Here is a 20,140-nt window from a genome sequence, read left to right as displayed (position 1 = left end):
GACCATGACGTACTTCGCTGTCGGTTTTGTGCCTTATTCAAACCTCATACTATTCGTCGTCTGTTCATTTACGCATCTAAATATTTTGGTACTCTGTTCAATTATTCAGAAATGGCTTCAGTAAGCCACCCAACTACCGACTTTCTGAAAAAATGCAAAGATAAAGACAGAGACAGACCGCATAGGTTCAAAGCTGCCGACGATGCTTCTCCTAAGCTAGTCGCCAGTTCGCCGGTACTCAGTGAGGTGCTTTCACAGCCCCTGATACCCACTACTTCAGATTCGCAGGCCTCTACTGAGACCCATTCGGAGTCCGGTATGCCGCGAGATGCTTCTTCAACTGTGAAACCTGCGGATGTCTCTACCTTGGATGGGTCCGGAGCTGCTGTGGAGGCACCAGCTTCTGAGGGTGTATTTAGACTACTGACTTGCATATTAAACCAACACCATCTTCTTCTTCAAGGCCTAAAACTCGATCCATGCCTAGAAAACCAATGCCCAGACTGCATGGTCAGGCCCCTATGCCTAAAAATCAAATGATAAGAATGGCTGAAGACCTTATTACTCTAATCAAGGGAAGCCACCCTTCCCCCTCTAAGAGACCTAGGACTGATTTTCCTTCTGATTCTTCTGATCAGGATTCTGAAATTTCTGCTTTCTCTGATGACCAGGATTTGCCCTTATCTACCTATGAGAATTCTGATGCAGAGGACTCCATTCCCTCTGCTTCCCCTGCAGAGGATTTTTCTTTTGGTCAAACCTTGCATACTCTTAGGGAGCATTTTCGCTGGGAAAGCCAGGATTACTCTGACTTCAAAAAGAGGCTTAGGGAATTCTTACTCCTGCATCAACGCAGGTCTTTAGCTATCCCTCCTGTACTGGACATTGTAGAGGATGCCTTCGCGGAATCTAGCCTGGCCCCTGGCTCTTTACCTCCTGCTCCCAGAAAGCCTGATAGGTATTACAGGGTTCCTGACTCTCACAAGTTCCTCTTTAAAAATCCTACTGCGAATCTTGAGACCATTTCACAGGGACCCAAGGGCATTAAGACTACTACTGCCAAAAATCCTACCCCCTCTGATAGAGATTCCAGGGCTCTGGATAGATGGGGTAAGAAGGTATACACTTCTGCAATCTTGGCCATTAGGGCCTTAAACTGCCAGTTTCATATGTTAAAGTACCTGCAGCATATTATTGGATTGCTTAAATAGAAAATGATGATTTCTGACTGTGCTGAAAATAAAGATTTACAGGATTTAATGCATTCTGCTGAACAAGCTGGAAAACATACTTTGCAATGTGATTTTTATTCATTAGAGGCATCTTGCAGGGCTGCTGTCACTGGGTCTGTACTTAAAAGGCATGCTTGGCTTAAGGAGCAATCTTTGCCAGATCATGTTAAAGCTAAATTACTGGATGCTCCCTTAAACCAAGTCTGCCTGTTTGGCAACAAATCAGAAGAAGTACTTAAAAAGATGGAGGAAAAAGCTAAATCTATGCAAAATGTGAAATATTTCCTGAAAGTACAGCCTCCTAGATTTAGTAGGCATTGGCCCTCTAAGAATTGGTCCTTTCTTGCCTCTTCCAGGCTTCCTCAGTCCAAACCCAGATCCAGCAGAATGCCCAGGCTTCAGTCCCAAGGTACTCACAAGCCTAAGCAGTGGGGGGCTCCCACTTCCAAGCAGGGAGTAGTAAGACTCTCCCCTATGGAAAATTGTCTTAGTGACTTAACTTTAAACCTTCCAAGCCCTGCTTAACTGACTGTTCCTTTAGGGGGAAAGATTGCCCTGCATGCAAAAAATTAGGAACTCGTTACCCAGGACAAATTGGTTTTAAATGTAGCTTCCCAAGGATACAGATTCCACTTCCACTCCTTAACAACCCCAGCCAGACCTCCCCCCAAATCAGTGGGCAGAGGCTCAAAAGCAAGTTCTCTCTCTTTTTTAAGCATCAGGGCTATTCAACCTGTCCCAGAAGAAGAATGGGGGAAAGGTTCCTACTCAAGACTTTTCCTGGTACCCAGAAAAGACAATTCCTGGCGTCCTGTGTTGGACCTGTCTATCCTAAACACATTTCTGGAAATACCAAAATTCAAGATGCTAACTCTTCATCAGCTGCTTCCCATGCTAGGCAAAGATGCCTGGTTGGCAACACTGGATTTAAGGGAAGCCTACCTTCATATCCCAATAAGGGAATCTTGCAGAAGATACCTATGCTTCAGAGCAGGCTACATGCACTATCGGTTCTCTGCACTGCTCTTTGACTTATCTACTGTGCCCAGGGTATTTACAAACTGCCTAGCTCCAGTCTTTGCATTTTGCAGGCAAAGAAATATTCAAATATACCCATACCTGGACAATTGTCTAATTCAGGCAGAAAACCAGGACACACTATTAAATCATCTGGCATTTGTAAAAAAGAATTGATGACGTCCCTGGGGTACACCTTAAATGAAACGAAATCACATCTTGTACCCTGCCAACAAATTGTATTCCTGGGAGCAAGCTTGAGTACAGCTTCCCAGATGGCCTACCTCACGCCAGAGAAACAAGTTCATTTGACAACCTACTTCAAACTACTGGCCACAAAGACCCAACAATCTGCAAGGAAAATACTGCAAGCCCTAGGGTTCATGGCCTCTTGCATTCTACTAATTCCATATGCAAGACTGCATATGAGGAAGCTACAATGGTATCTAAAAAGCCTATGGTGTCAACATTCTCAGGATATAGATTCAGTGATTCCTGTCATATCTTCTCTACAGATAAGAGTTCCTTTGGTGGGCAGAGGCTTGCCACCAAAACAAGGGACTGCCATTCACTCTAACCCCTGCCGCCCAAACCCTAACAACAGACGCATCAGACTATGCATGGGGGGCTCACTTGGCAGGGCAGTGCATTCGGGGCAAATGGAACCCAAATCAAATGCACCTGCATACGAGTCAAAAAGAGATGTTAGCTGTACAGAATGCTCTGACAGCCTTCAAGGACCACATTCTTCCAGGACAATTAATGGTAAAGACGGACACCACTGTTATGTGGTACATAAACAAGCAGGGGAACCCACTCATACCCTCTCTGCAGACTAGCCATGGCTCTGTGGAACACAGCCTTGAGCTACCAAGTGTACCTACAGGCTCAGTTCCTGCCAGGAAAGCTAAATACACTGGTAGACGACCTAAGCAGAAATCTCATGGACCCACACGAGTGGAAACTGGAACCAAAGATATTCAACATGTTGAGAAGCAAATGGGGGGAGCCCAGAGATAGACCTGTTTGCCTCCCCCCAGAACTGCCAATTGGACAAATTCTGCACAATGACTCCCCACAAACAAGCTTGGAAAGTGGATGCTTTGTCCCCCTCTGCCTCTCCTCTCCAAGGTACTACTAAAGATCAAATAGGACAAACCAAGGACAATACTGATTGCACCAGACTGGCCATGCCAACACTGGTACCCCCTCTTGCGCAGTATGTCACTGCTGGCACCATAGCACCTGCCTCAGACTCCTGCCCTGCTGTCCCAGCAGGAGGGCCATATTCTGCACCCACAGCTTCCAACCCCGAACCTGGCAGCCTGGCTAATTACCTGATCTCTCCCTTAGCATCCCTCAGTAAGCAGGTAATGGATGTCATTCTGGAGGCAAGGAGGCCTAGTACTAGAAAATCTATGCTGAAAAATGGAAAAAGATTCTATTCCTGGAGCCAAACTCGGGATGGGCACTGCAGCGCCCAATTTACCCCATATTCTTCAATACTTAACCGAGATGCTTCACAAGGGTCTTTCCTTTTCCTCCATCAAAATTCATGCCTCAGCCATTTCAGCTCATTACAATACAGAACCACCCATCTTCTTTCATCCCCTGCTGAAGCAATTCCTCAGAGGGGCCAAAAACGTAAGACCACCCAGGAGAGTCTCTACTCCAGCCTGGGACCTTAACTTTGTATTGGAAAAGCTCACTCTACCTCCCTTTGAGCTGGTTGCAAATGCAGACTTGAAATTCCTTTCCTGGAAAACAGCCTTTCTTCTAGCCATCACTTCAGCAAGAAGGGTGTCTGAATTACAGGCCCTTATGGCAGTGAAGCCTTTCATCATCTTTCATGCTGTGACAGGGTGTCCCTCAGGACTAATCCCTCCATCATAGCCAAGGTGGTATCTAGTGTGGCCCTTAATCAGTCCATTCATTTGCCAACCTTCTTTTCTAATCCACAGAACAAAGGGGAATGAATACTGTACTCCTTGGACATGCACAGACAACGTAGATTTTACTTGGACAGGACAAAGTCTCTCATGAAATCTGAACAGCTGCTGGTTGCATTTGCTGCAGGGGCAGAGGGGAAGGCCATTTCAAAGCAAACTATTTCTAAATGGATAAGCCATTGCATTCATTTCTGCTATAAACACCATGGAAAACCTACCCCACAGTGGATAAGACCACATTCAACCAGGGCTGCATCTTCCTCTACAGCCTTTCTCAGAGATGTCCCTACCAGAGACATCCTAGAAGCTGCTACCTGGAGTTCGGTACATACCTTCACCAAGCATTACCACTTGCCAATTTTTTCTAAATCCAGAGCTGGTTTTGCCACTGCAGTTTTGCAGGGCCTTATAGCTGGTCCTAATGCTATCTAATTTCCTCCGCCCATTCTTAGCTTTGGGAATCTACCCAAATGTGATGACTGCAACAGTGAAACATGAAGAACATAGTACAGTTGTGTACACTTACCATAAATGTAGATGTTGGAGTGTATTCACTGTTGCAGTCCTGGTTACCCTCCCTCCAGCCTCCTGACTTATATTGACTATAGCTCTATTCTTGTTTACTATGCTTAAAGCTTTCTGGTGTATTTGCTTTTTTTTTTGGAGGTGTAACCTTGTATACAATTGCTTCCCATTATGGGGGCACCTGACATTGGGGCAAGGAAAACTGATGTAATGGCGTTGGCTACATACTTTATACCCCTGACTATGTGACGTCATGGAAGATGAGACAGCAACTGACGCAGGACCCAAGACTTTGATAATCAGGCTGACTGAGGGCTACTAAAAGCAGATAACCCAAATGTGATGACTGCAACAGTGAATGCACTCAAACATCTACATTTATGGTAAGTGTACACAACTGTACTTTCTCAGTCGTCCACCCTTTTACTACCTTAAGCTTTGTGAATCACTCATCTGTTTGGAATCCTGCAAAAATGATTTCAATCAGGACATAATGCAAAAGATGTCCTACTGATCACTTTTGCAGTATTCCTTCCCACCTACCTTCCCCCTTCTTTTCATTTGTATCTTTCCTTTTTTACTGTGCTAACTTCTCACCAGGACCGAGGGACACCTTTCTTATCTTCTGTCTTGGAGATCAAACATATGACTTCTGGAAAGTTTAGGCTTTGGCTCCTCAGTTTGATGTTAGTGGAGATAACTCCAACTATTTAGAATACTGCAAGAGTGATCAGTAGGACATTTCCTGTTATGGTAAGTTCTTACATAATTGAACTTTCTTCTTCTCAATAATTTTGATCATAAATGCTCCATTAGTAATTATTTATTTTTTCTCCACTGTTGTGTGACCTTGGAGTTGCTATACATAACTCCGAGAGCGTGTGTGGGGTGTCTCCCAAACAAAATTGTTTGAGTTGTTTGTCGATGGTGATTTTGGTGAACAGTTTTCATTTTTATTTTTCCAATTGTCAAAATTACCTTTGCCTCAACATGAATCCAGTTTCTGATCATCTTCCTGGCAGAACACAGTCTTAGAAAGTGAGATGCAGTGTACCAAACCTTTCTCAAAAATTGGGGTGGGCTGCAAGAGTTGGGAAGGACCCCTTATTGTTTTCCTCCATGGAAATACTTTAGAGGAAAACTGTGGTGGCCTTAGTGTCATTCAGTTTGTTAATGACGTAATGGGTGGCAAAATGGGTAGAGCTGTTACCTCACAGCAATAGGTTCCATGGTTCAAATTTCAGCTATAATACCTTCAGTGCAGAGTCTGGATGTCTTCTTGTGTTCACATCAGTTTTGTCCTGGTGCTCCAGTTTCTTCCTACATTCAAGACTTGCGGTAGGTAATAAATTGGCAACTTCTAAACTTGTCTGTAGATGTAAGTATTAGATACAGAAAAAAAGTCTGCCAGTCTCCTTTCCCCCCCGTGGCCTCATAAACTCCATGGATGTTGGTGTCTGTTAACGGGGGTCATTGTAGGGATTGGCCGTAAGCATAAGTGTGGATGAGTGGAAGTGCTATAATCCTCCACCCATGATGCAAGTTCCATTCACTGTAAACTAAAATATGCACCTAATTTCTCGCTGAAGTAATTAATTACATAGTAATGTCTTTGTAATCTTACTGAAGCAAAATCCATCCTGTTTGGCCACAAACAACCCTCTGACTGGTCCTATGTCCTCCTTTGCTTCACTACTACTGATAGCATGTCTAATGTTACCTGCGTCACGTGCCTTACATTCACCCTACAGTAAAACCTCTTATTTACTTACTTGTTTATTTAATTTATAATAGGTGGGCTGGTCCTCGGACTTTTTTCAGCCATGACCTAGGTCCGAGAGACAACAGTTGCAGTAATAGTTCAAAACAGGGCAGTGGAACAAACAGGAAGATTTTCAATAACATTTAAGATAATGAAGAAATATATCCCAATGAAGACTTGTTACAAACGTATACCAATTAAAATAACTGGTATGTAGATACTTGCAGTCTCAAAATTTGGTCTACTAGATGGTAATTGCAGCATAGACTATACAAATGGAACTTGATACCATTCTGGACATGATATTTACAATATGTTTGGTTAGAAAGCTACTTTATATCACATGATAATTGTCTGAGAGAGAATTTTTTTTCATTTGCGCATTATACCATGATGTGAACAGAGCTTTAGGGGAGACTTTGTTTACTATGATACTTGCTGCCCCCTGGTTTAGTTTCCTGCCTGTTTGATATGACTGCAGCAGTGCTTACAGTAAATTCAAATCGCTGTGGCTTACAAGCTTATTATTTTAGAACATGGCTACAGAGTTATTTCATCTGTCTTTGAACTGCTGTTTTTTTTAAGCACTGAACATTTTTTGCCATCTTAGTGGACTTTGTTTCTTTATTTTATTGCAGTACATTTATGGAGATACTCAGGAGGTTACCCAGCTCTGGCAGAGTGTGTAACAAAGTTAAGGCAGAACGAGGTAAGCAGGATTTAATGGGGGTTATGCAAGGTGCTATGTGATGGAAAGTTACTGACACAGTAACGTGCAACAATTGATGTTTGTTCTCTGAATGTCTTGTGTGCATTGAAATTTCTCAGAATTCACCTTTCATAGTACTTGACAGCTTGATGTAATAACCATTAAAAATTCTGATAATGTGTGTTAAAGTTAACAGAATGATATTTGATAAGTACCCTCCCACATTCCAGAGACGTGCAGTAGGTGGATTGGGCACTCTGAATTGGTCGTAGGTGCGAATGCGTATGGAAGTGAGTGGTATGGATGAACTACCATGGCAGGGGCTAGCCACCCTGTGGTGTAAACCTTGGCTCACGATGATTGTCACTGTTGACATGACACCCCGACCCCATGTGCAAAATGGGGAAAAAGGGGCTGAGGATGGATTGATGGAATAAAGCATTCAGTCAACAGGTACAAAGAAACATTCTAGTCTGTAAAGGAAACAGTAAAAACAAATAAGGAGACAAGAGATAAGTCTACAGGATCTGTTCTTGGTAGCACAGCCATTTAGATTAAGGAGTAATATGGGTTCAGGCTCCTAGCCGATGTGACATTTCCATGTGTAATTTTGGCTGGGGACACATTGCCGACATTCAGCTGCAGAGGCATATGACCATTGCAGTTCCCTGTGGGCAAAGAGAAGCACACAGTGCTATGTCCACAGCTTCAGTAACCAAATACATAAGGAGAAAATAATAATATCCAAGGCCTCCAAGGCACCAAGAGATAGCAAACAATATGGCAATCCTCAGCAGCAGGCTGACCAGTGGGCATGTCAGCGGCAGTAAAAATGCAGTGCACAACAGACAGTGCCTTTATTATTGGTGTGTGTCGACCATTAACCCCGTCACATTGTCTGAGGAGCATCACCTGAAACATATTGGAGCGTAAATGTGACTACAGTAGCATGCAGGATTTCCTTCATGCTGTAGCACACTTCTACATGTTGCACTTGCATAAGCCTGTACCGTACGTCAAGCACAGCACACTTTATTTCCCCTTCTCACATGTACTTGTTCATTTAAGCTGTGAGCATGGGGCTTTTCTTTGCTCACAGGGAATTTGCAACAGTCATGCCTCTACAGCTGAATGCCACTTCAGCCATATGTCCCCATTCAAATGTACCACAAGGAAGTGGGATCAGGGTGTCACTTTAACTGTTTCCTCCTCTCTCAATTCAGTGCCACTCTCCTACCTTCTTTGACAGTTGTGCCTAACTGTTGCAGATTGCCTCTCACTTATAGGGGTCTTCAGACTGCTGGCTTGGAGACAGTCTAAGGAATTGCACTCGTATGTCCGCCTATATGCCCCAATGCTTATGAGTTGAGGTCACTTGTCAGACATACGATCGTAGGGAGGAAAAGCTTTGATACTCCAGCTGGATCAGTGGTGATGATCCACTCATTGAGTACTACAGCAGTAATCAGTAGGGCATCTAATGTTATGGTAAGTTCTTACACAACTGTACTTTTCCGTAGGAACACAAACAATGTCTCATTTGTTCCATTCTTTTTTCTTTTTTTTTTAATCTGAAGGAATTGTTGTTCCTGGGCATACATTGTAAATAATTTCCTTCTTAATGTAGTTGCATCCATGTTATTGCAGTCTGTTTCTGGTAAATGTAAGTCTCCAGTCACTGTTATTCTTCCTGTGTTTCATGCAAGAAATGTATGAATTTCTCTAGGTCTTCAGTACTTAACTTTGATGGCTATACACTCCAATAGTAGTTATATGTTACAGGGCTGTCTTTATTGTCACAGTTATCATTGAACAGGTAATAATCACAGATCTCTTAACAATCTCTAATCCCTATCATAACGCTCCCACCTGATTTTTATAGAATGTCTTTTACAGTAAAAACATTTATACCCTGATATAACTGGTTCCCAATCATTGTTCCCTAACCATCTTTAACAAACAATGACAACATCAGTCTTGTAAGAACATAGCAAATATTCCAATTAAAAAAAAAAACTTTGTTAATGCTCCTAGCTTTAACAACCATCAGTGATGCATCAAATGTTGCTGTCTGTGAACCGATATGTTTTCGACCTGCCAAAAATCATGTATTGTGTTTTTCAATTGTTGCAATATATCTGCTACAAAAATTCTCTTCCCTGGTCTTGACAAGTGCACACCATCCTTTTAAATATCTGTGTGTCCAAAATTATGCTTCATTTACTCTATACATTTTGTTTTTATTTTTAAGTGGGCCATTTTTTCAGGCATATATTTCCCCCCAAAAAAATCTTTTCATTGATGGTGACCTGACTTTTTTATGTATGTGATTTGTGAAAAATACATCCTAACCACCTTTACAAGTTATGCTATGTAAGAGGACTAAGTTCCCTATAATAATCAGGTGAGATCATGTGTTCCAACATGAGTAACAGCTCCAGACTTCCTTACATTAAAGCTTTCCAAGGCCTTTCTCACATCCTGTATTTCTGCTCCTGGCAAGCAGAACAGTATTCAATGTTCATTATCTTCTTTGCAAATGAAAGTATCAGTTCATATAATAATCGAACCTCCTAGTACAAGTATATCACTTCTGATCAGATCTGAAGAATCTCCAGCTTCTAATTTCAGCAATATCTACTCTATCAGTTGTTATAAAGGAATGACCTTCATCACTATTAGTCTTATTAATCCCACTCTTCATTGCTTATTGCATTTACATGCCTACAAGTCTCATCAAGTTGGCTTTGTACTTCCACAGCTTGAGCCCCATTGTCAGTTTTGATTATTCTCCCCCCCCCCTTTTTTTTTAAACCGAAATGTCCTTTACTCCTTATAAGTTCAGTTTTTGATTTCTCCCTTTTTACCTGCCCCCTTCCTCTTTTTTTCTACCTTCTGTTTTGGAAAAATGAAGCCTTTTTCTGTAGACAGAAGATTTTCTGATAGAATGATATTATCATTCTCTGTAACCTGTGTGTTACATAACAAAGCAATGTCCTTTTTAGTATATATTCTCATACAGTGTTGTCCACCGGTTGCTGAGAAAGCGTCCATAACTAAGGGCATACCAGGTAATGCTTGTTCACTGTCCGACAGTCCACCTAGGCTTGTTGTCGCTGAAGAAGGTGAGACAGTTTTGCAGTCCCCTGCGACAACTGGGGTTGTGGCACAGGCTTCTATAGAGACCCGTTTGGAGTCGGATATGCTGTTGTGTCCCTCTACTTCCTCATAAGATGAAGGACTTAAAGGACCACTATGAGCAAACAATGAAAAAACATATTTTTTATCTTGCCATGATTTACTGTACCTCCTAAAGCTGCCTGCAGCAAAATAAGTGCTCATTCTTAATTTTATTTTTTTTATTCTTGTCTGCCGTCATGGGGGCAGACATTGTGATTCCTTTGGAAAGCTAAATCTGTCTCAATGCACAGACTGTGAGAACAAATAGCCCTACCATTTGTTGTCAGACTAGACTTCCATTCACTTAGAATGGACCACCTGAAAAAAAATGCCAGGTTTGAGAGTCTGCAGCTCGTGTGTCATTGACTGGTATGTGCTGAGTTTTAAAAATGTTGTTCCTATTGATGTACTACACATTCTCTGAAAGAAACTTGCAAAAGTGTCAACAAATTACTGAGATAAAACAGACTTTTCACAGGGAGCAGTTTTGCAAGTTTCATTTCCTGGCCAAGTTACTCTTTCCATCTCCCCTCCTTCAGTGGGCTACAGTCTCACATTTCCAGCTTGGGTAGATTCAACTATTTCGTCAGCTTTGCATGACAATAGACATCAAAAAAAGCACAGCCTGGTGTGCCACTAAAACAGTTTCCTTATATGTCTCTTCACTTCTGAATAGCATTTTCCCAGGAATAAAAAAAAAAAAAAACAAAGCACACACATCAGTCCAGACCAATCTATCCATTTGTTAATGTGCACAGTAAAACATTCAGTTTATAATGCATTCTGGCTGCTGACATGGTTATCTTTCCATAGTTATTCTCTTATAGCATAACCTGAACTTATGGTATTCAATGCCAAGCTTTACAACAGCTCTCAGTTTCTTAACAATGACCTCGCAAGCCTCTGATGTGGCCCAGTACTTTGTCAATATACTGTAAATACATAGATTAATACAAATATTTGTGCACATATGACACGTACAATAATACACATATACCATCATTAAAACAAGATAAATGCAATATAAAGCATATCAATATAGTTATGATTTCTAGTTTATGACCTTGTTTGTCTATGGAAACTTCTTTTTGAATTTATGTTCAAGCAATTGTATATTTGTTGTATATTATCTTGTTTAATTGTTTCTCAGTATTCTAACCACTCCATGCTGCATCATTTGTAAAACTCTGATTTTACTCCTTTTATATTTTCTATGCTCTTTGTACAAAATAGCTATGTTTGTATAATTTATTTTTATTATTTTTTTATAATTGTTTACTATGTATCTGGAGTTTTTCTCCCCGAGCCTCCGCTGAAAATGGCCACCTTGTGTCCAGTCAGACTAACCTGGTAAACAAATGAAAAATAAATAAAAAAATAAAATATACTAAGAAAATCAATCAATATGCCAAGAAAAATCCAAAACTTAAGAAAAACAAAACACAGATGGAAGGAAAATGTTTCCTTGATGCTGTCATGAAAATCCCACTCACTTATTCAGATATTGTGGGCAAACATATAGTCAGAAACAGTGATGTCCCACTCACCAGGCTAAACAAGGAGAAGGTTACTGTCAGCTGCCTGTCAGGTGCCAGGATCTGCCACATAACCCATGCACTCAGGTCACTCCACAACAAGTACAGATATGACTCTCTCATTGTCTATGTTGGTGTGAATAACCCAAGATGTACCTAGCTGGACTACATGAAAAGAGACATGGAAGAGCTCTCCAATCTTGTAGCCCAGGCAGGTATGACCCTAGCCCTGAGTATCATTCTGCCATCGCCCAGAATAATACCGCAGTACAAGGACAAAATGATTGACTTCAACAATTGGCTAAGCTTCTAGTGTCATTCTAAGGGGATCCAGTATCTGTCTGCCTGGGTCGACATGGTCGACCGACCACTATGCTTTGCCAGAGATGGCCTGCACCTGTCGCCCCTGAGATTCTGGATACTGGATAAGGCTCTTGCCGACCCTATAGTGCCTTTTTTAGACAAGGTTCAAATGATAAATTCACCACCGTAACAGGAACAGGCGAGCAAAAACTGAGGGTAATGCTACTCAATGCTAGAAGTCTAAATCTGAAAATGCACTCACTCGAGGCACTCCTTAAAATGGAGAACATCGATATCTGTGCAGTGACTGAGACCTGGTTCAAGGCTCCAGAGAGCACCCCTACACTACCAGGCTATAACACATACCACACTTTTCGGCCACGTAACCTGGACTGGAACACCAAAGGCGGAGGTGTGTCCATACTCATTAAGGATATTCACACCTCCAGGCTAGTTGCTCAGCATAATGCATCCGAGGTTATCCAAGTGTAACTAACTTTGGGCAAAATTGCAATCCAAATTGTAGCTTGCTACAGATCCCCCACCATGCCCCAGGATTCCCACACCTCTTTTCTTGATATACTGGAAAATATTAGGGTTCAACCAAACACCTTAATAATGGGCGATTTCAACTTCCCCACCATTAACTGGGAAAACTACTTGTGTACCAACTCCTTCGCTCAATGCTTTCTGGAATTCATAAATTCCAATGTCCTCGATCAACTTATCCACACCCCTACCAAGGGCAGTAATATCCTAGACCTAGTCATTACCAACATGAGTGACCGGTGTTCCACACCTGAAGTCAACTCCTCGTTGGTCAGATCCGACCATAAGCTAATCACCCTAGATATCCACATCCCAACCCCACCCCCCATTAAGGAAACCACGGTAAAAAAATTTCTCCAAAGCCAACTTCATGCTTCTTAAGACAGAAGTGGCGAACTTCATGACACCCATGCAAATGAACAATACAGTTATGACTGTTGAATCCTACACAAATGCACTCTATAAGCACTTACACGAGTGCATGGATCATGCTATACCAAACAGAACCAAGAAGCTATCCTCCAAAAAAAGGAAGCCAATCTGGTGGTCCCCTGCCATAAACAAACTGTACAACAGAAGGAAGAAACTGTTGCAAAAGAGATTAAAATCCCATGAGTGGTGGAGCTCCCTGGTCAGCCTCAGTAAGAAGCTGAGACTCCTTATAAGAGCCTCCAAAGCCAGCTACAAAGACAAAATTGCCACTGATTCTAAGGACACCCACAAAGCATCCTATAGCTATGTCAGGAATCTCAATGGCAACACCCAGATCTGCTCTGAGTTACAGCACAACGGCATGAAAATTACAGAACCAGCTGATATTGCCAACATCCTGGCAGATATGTTCAGTGCTAACTTTACCGCCCTCTCACCCACGAAAGGGCCCATATCTATACAGGAAGAATGCAGAGTCCCTGTAATCACAACTAAACAGGTAAAAGCTGCACTCTCTAAAGCCAAAAACACAGCATCCATGGGACTGGAGAACATCCCAGGCTGCGTTTTACACGAACTTCAGAACGAACTGGCTCCCCACCTAAGCACCATGTTCAATCATAGCCTCACATTAGGCTTTGTGCCCACTGAATGGCATACAGCAACAGTTATCCCACTACACAAAGGGGGAGCCATCACTGATCCTGGGAACTATCGCCCTATTAGCCTGACGAGCCTAGTCTGCAAGGCCATCATGGAACCTGTAAACAAAGACATTGGTAACCTCCATACTCTGGACCCCAGCCAGTTTGGGTTTGTGAAAGGCAGATCATGCCTCCTGAACCTAATCGATTTTTTTGAGGCAGTCACCAAAGCCGTAGATGAGGGTAAGGTGGTTCACACAGCCTATCTTGACCTTTCCAAGGCTTTCGACACCATCCCCCATTCTGGAATTATAGCTAAACTCACTAAACTAGGTATAAATCCCTACGTCACAAGATGGGTTGCCAACTGGATCACTGACAGAACCCACACTGTAAAAGTTGCAGACTCCAAATCTGACTTCAAACCAGTGACAAGTGGTGTACCACAGGGTTCAGTCCTGGGACCTCTCCTGTTTGGTATCTACTTCTCTGAAGTACAGGCTAACACAGAAGGCCTCTGGCTAATGAAGTTCGCAGATGACTACAAACTAGGAGCCATAGTAGAGTCCCCAAATGATGTGGACATCCTACAGAAGGGCCTCACTGAGACAGATGCCTGGTGTCAGAGCCATGGCCTCAAGCTCAATGCCAAAAAGTGCATTGTCATCCCCTTTGGTAAAAACTCTGTACCCATGAACTACCACATAGGCAGCAGTCTACTTAACACCGAATGTGTGATGAGACCTTGGGACCCAGGTGGACAGCAGTCTCTCCTTTGATAATCACATCACCACAGTAGTCAGGAAGTCCTTCTACATGGCACACCTCATCACAAAAGGGTTCTCATCCAGGAAAAAAAGAGGTCATTGTCCCCCTCTACTTGACACTCAGACCCATTATAGAGTACAATGCCTCTTTTGGAATGTACCTCACAAGACCTCTTGCAGCAGCTGGAAAGGCCACACAAGTACCTCACAAAGAGGATTACTGGCCTCAAACAGATGCCCTACACTGACCATCTCAAAAAACTCCAGCTTTACTCCGTACCATATTGCCTACTCCCAGGTGATTTCTGCCTAACATATAAAGCTATGTCAAACCCAGAGCTGTTGGACATGCTACACCTAAAGAAATCCCAATCCCTCCGAGCTACACACTCTAGGGACCTAAACCTTGTCACCACAATAAACAGGACATGCTGGAGGGATAGATTCCTGTCCCAGAGACTTCCCATACTCTGGAACAAGCTACCCATCTATGTCAAGCAAAGTTCCTCATTAGCACTCTTCAAGAAAAATCTTTGAGTGGATGAAAAATAGGAAATATACCCCAGGAATCACTTCTGTGGCTCTGCTCGACAGTGGCACAGGAAAATAACTTTCTTGGGTGACATAAGCCAGGGAACCTTGTTGGCTAGACTTACTTATGCCCTTAGGCCAATAGCCTAGTACCTACCTATGAACTAGACTAAATACAATATTATGTAGCATTGAAATGTGCTGACATTATAAGGGTGACAGTTCATTATTTACTCATAAAGCAAATGTCAGAGTGGAAAAGTTCAAATAGTGGATAAAGAGGAGGAGCGGAAGAGAAGAAAGAGTGAGAAAAAGTATTTGTTAGAAGTAATAATTAGGGTAGATATGGGAGGCAGGAGAAAAAATGAGTAAAAGCAACATTACAATTAAGAGAAACGAAACCAAGGAAAAGAAGAAATAACATGGCCAACAAGATTTACAGCTGCAGACTGTCAAGTGGATTGGTAGCAGGTGTCCTAAAACTGCGTTTGGAGAAGGTTTGGTGACTTTGAACAAACAAGTTTGTCCACATTAACCATGTATCATTGTGTGTGTGTGTGTGTGTGTGTGTGTGTGTGTGTGTGTGTGTGTGTGTGTGTGTGTGTGTGTGTGTGTGTGATGTAAAAGAGCTATAAAGCAAATCTGCACTGATACCTGCTTGCTGCCCTGCTGAGGGGGACACTTGTGCAAGTGCAGTGGACTGGCTCCAGTAGGAAGGGGGGTGGCAGCATACCTCTCAACATCATAGAACAAGAAATCTGGACAAGGCCATAAATAATAGGAGACAAAGGCCAAAAAATTGGGACAATTTATAAATATTGCACTTACAAACTTAGAAAGTTGATAAACAGGTTTTGCATTAGAGTGAATTTTCTGAAGGATATGAAGTCTGAAAATCAAATGCCTGTCAATTTTCTGACTTCAGTGTTCAATGATTTTCCAGTGATTTGACAGAAAACTGCAATTTTATGAAAAACAGACAAAAACTCTGGACTTTCTGCAAAAATCTGTACTGTTGAGAGATATGGATGGGAGTCTTGAACCAACACCCATCAATTATTTTCAATTGTGTGCCAAAGCCATTACAGCAGTGTTTTGCAGAGAGGTGGGAAAAGCCTTAAATTTGACTGGTATATTTTACATTTGTTGACTGGGAGAGTCCAACTGGATTACAAGTCCATTTTCAGTAGAGGCCCGGGGAGAAAAGCTCCAAGAGAACAATTTTTTACAAAACATAGTTTTAAGGACAGACTTTTGACATACAATTTTCATAGAAGAGACTTTGACATACATATTAACTAACAGGATACATTCATTCTCTTCAATATAATAATACATTTTAGAAGATATTTCTAAGTTTAGGATTCATGTGGTAGATTTACTGTCAGAGTAAAAGCAGAGAGACGTAGAATAAGGCTCCGAGAGAGCAGATGATGCTCGCTGTAGTTGAGAAGGATAACAAATTGATTCACTATATGTCTTCGTCTGGTTTTAGTTGAGAAGGATACCAAACTGATTTACAGTACGTCTTCTCCTGGTTTTAGTTGTTTTTGGAGAGCTCAACATTGCTGGGGTAGTTTTCTCTAACTCCTGGAGAGATGGGATGAGCAGTAGATTAACAGTCCTAAGTGGGTACAGTACTATGATTGGTTGGCTTAGCAGAGTTACTTAAGTTAGTTGAAGTGTTCTAATGTGACATTAGCCGGGGGGGGGGGGTACAGGAGCACAGTCGATTATTCAAAAAGTGAGTTTTAACAAGTTTCTTGAACTGTGATGGGGATTTGTTGTCAGTTATGTGGGCAGGAAGGGAGTTCCAGGTTTTTGCTGTACAGTGGCTGTAGACAGACTTATCAGCTTCATTGTTATATTTGGTTACTTTGAGGAGTTTTTGTGTGCTAGACCTCAAGGGCCTGGCGGTTGTATAGGGTTGCAAAAGATTTTGTAGGGCTGGGGTGTTTTCAGAGTTATGTATTATTTTGTGGGCTAGTGATAGTTGATTGAGTTGAAGTAGTAGTGGTAGTTATAGCCAATTGAGTTTTTTAGGCATTCACAGTGATGTGTTCTGATGGGAGAGGTTGTAGCGAATTTGGCTATCTTATTATAACAACTATCAAGTTTGTTTAGGTCAGATTTGAGAAGATTTGTAAGCACGGGGGAGGCATAAAGTAGGGTGGATAGTAGGTGAGTCCTCGCTATTGTAGTTTTACAGTGATCAGTGAGGAATTTTTTATTGCGATACAGTAGGCCAAGTTTTTTATGTACTTTTTTTATGGTTATAGAAATATGTAGTCAAATCTATGGTGATTACCTATTTCAACCCCTAATAGTTTGGTATGATTTGTGGGGGTGATTGTGGGCTTGTTAAAGGAGGAGATGAAGAAAGAATCAGTAGGAGGTGTGGCTCTGTGGGAGCTAAAGAGTACTAGCTTTGTTTTACTTGGTTCAGAATGAGCCTTTGGTTTGTAATCCAAGTTTCTGTTAGGGAAAAGCATTCTTGAGTTAGGGAGTGAAGGATGTCCATTGATTTGGCTGTGCATATTATGGTGGTATCATTTGCATATTGCACTATTGAGGCTTTAGAAATACTGTTTGGGAGCTGATTGGTGAAGATGGTAAAAGAATGTCCCCAGGATGGAGCCTTGGGGTACTCCTTGGGAGACTGGGAGGGAGGGGGAGAGTTGGTTTTGCCACATAACAGCTTGTTTCCTTTCCTCTAGGTAGTTCTTGAACCAGGAGATGGCAGGGGTGGTAAGGTTTAGAGTTGCTAGTGAAAGAAGGAGTTTATTGTGGTTAACCATATCAAATGCTTTGGACAAGTCAAGGAAGGTGGCAGATACAATGAGTCCATTGTTTCTGTGAGTATTGACAATGTTGGTGAATTCTGTTAGTGAGGTGGAGGTGCTATGGAAGAGTCTAAAGCCATGTTGTTGTGTTGCTATTAGATTATTTTCTAGGAGATATTTAATTAGTTGCTTGTGTCTTACATTCTGTAAAATTTTAGATAAAGGGGGTAGTATGGCTATAGGGCGGTAGTTATTGAGTTCCAGGGAGGTTCCCCCTTTATGTAGAGGGATGATATGTGATATTTTCCATAGCTTAGGTACTATACACTCTGAGATGGATCTGTTAATTAGGATGGAGACAGGATATGATATGGCTTCTGCAGCTAGGTGAAGGTATTCAGTGGGTAATTTATCTGCATCTAGAGACGTTGGTTTGAGCTTTTGAAGCAGTTTTCAATGGATTTGGTTGGTTCTAGGTGAAAGCTGAACTTGGGACAATAGTTAGTTGGGGTGGGGGGTGGATTTGCAGGGGTGGGGATGTTGTCATAGGGTTGGTTGTTTGCAAGGGCCTGGATGGTTTCTGTAAAGTATTTATTAAATTGAGTGGGGATGTCTTCTTGGTTGTTATCTATTTTTGAGGTTGGGGTAGATGTTTTAACTGGCTGTAGAATAGAGTTAATTGCTGCCCAGAATTTTTGTGGGCTGTTCCTGTGCTTATCCTGTAACTTTTGGTAGTAAGATGTTTTGTCTGTTTTGGTGAGTTTTTTTGGCTTTGTTACGTAGTTCAACGTATATTTGTTTGTTTTATTGGGATTTACTGTTGAGGTAGTTGGTCCAGGCCTTGTTTCTTTTTTTGAGGAGGGATTTTGTATATGGGGTTAACTAGGGGGCATATTTAGTTTTAATTCTTGTTGTTTTGCATTAGAGTGAATTTTCTGAAGGATATGAAGTCTGAAAATCAAATGCCTGTCAATTTTCTGACTTCAGTGTTCAATGATTTTCCAGTGATTTGACAGAAAACTGCAATTTTATGAAAAACAGACAAAAACTCTGGATTTTCTGCAAAAATCTGTACTGTTGAGAGATATGGATGGGAGACTTGAACCAACACCCATCAATTATTTTCATTTGTGTGCCAAAGCCATTACAGCAGTGTTTTGCAGAGAGGTGGGAAAAGCCTTAAATTTGACTGGTATATTTTACATTTGTTGACTGGGAGAGTCCAACTGGATTACAAGTCCATTTTCAGTAGAGGCCCGGGGAGAAAAGCTCCAAGAGAACAATTTTTTACAAAACATAGTTTTAAGGACAGACTTTTGACATACAATTTTCATAGAAGAGACTTTGACATACATATTAACTAACAGGATACATTCATTCTCTTCAATATAATAATACATTTTAGAAGATATTTCTAAGTTTAGGATTCGTGTGATAGATTTACTATCAGAGTAAAAGCAGAGAGACGTAGAATAAGTCTCAGAGAGAGCAGATGATGCTCGCTGTAGTTGAGAAGGATAACAAATTGATTCACTATATGTCTTCGTCTGGTTTTAGTTGAGAAGGATACCAAACTGATTTACAGTACGTCTTCTCCTGGTTTTAGTTGTTTTTGGAGAGCTCAACATTGCTGGGGTAGTTTTCTCTAACTCCTGGAGAGATGGGATGAGCAGTAGATTAACAGTCCTAAGTGGGTACAGTACTGTGATTGGTTGGCTTAGCAGAGTTACTTAAGTTAGTTGAAGTGTTCTAATGTGACATTAGCCGGGGGGGGGGGGGGGATACAGGAGCACAGTCGATTATTCAAAAAGTGAGTTTTAACAAGTTTCTTGGACTGTGATGGGGATTTGTTGTCAGTTATGTGGGCAGGAAGGGAGTTCCAGGTTTTTGCTGTACAGTGGCTGTAGACAGACTTATCAGCTTCATTGTTATATTTGGTTACTTTAAGGAGTTTTTGTGTGCTAGACCTCAAGGGCCTGGCGGTTGTATAGGGTTGCAAAAGATTTTGTAGGGCTGGGGTGTTTTCAGAGTTATGTATTATTTTGTGGGCTAGTGATAGTTGATTGAGTTGAAGTAGTAGTGGTAGTTCTAGCCAATTGAGTTTTTTAGGCATTCACAGTGATGTGTTCTGATGGGAGAGGTTGTAGCGAATTTGGATATCTTATTATAACAACTATCAAGTTTGTTTAGGTCAGATTTGAGAAGATTTGTAAGCACGGGGG

General features: G+C 41.7%; 1 protein-coding gene across 1 annotated transcript in view; it reads left to right on the top strand.

The window, feature by feature from the left end:
- NIPSNAP1 (nipsnap homolog 1) overlaps positions 1–20,140 on the top strand; it is an 810,051-nt gene that overhangs the window by 542,466 nt on the left and 247,445 nt on the right. Inside the window, exon 5 of the mRNA XM_044068455.1 lies at positions 7,124–7,194. Within this exon, the coding sequence (XP_043924390.1) occupies positions 7,124–7,194 (71 nt within the window). The remainder of the gene's footprint in view (positions 1–7,123; positions 7,195–20,140) is intronic.

The sequence above is a fragment of the Protopterus annectens genome, chromosome 4.part0 (assembly GCF_019279795.1).
Source record: "Protopterus annectens isolate FY-2018-M chromosome 4.part0, PAN1.0, whole genome shotgun sequence".
Classification (NCBI taxonomy): Eukaryota; Metazoa; Chordata; order Ceratodontiformes; family Protopteridae; genus Protopterus; species Protopterus annectens.
Note: the sequence above shows the minus strand (reverse complement) of the source record. Positions and strands in the feature narration are given on the sequence as shown.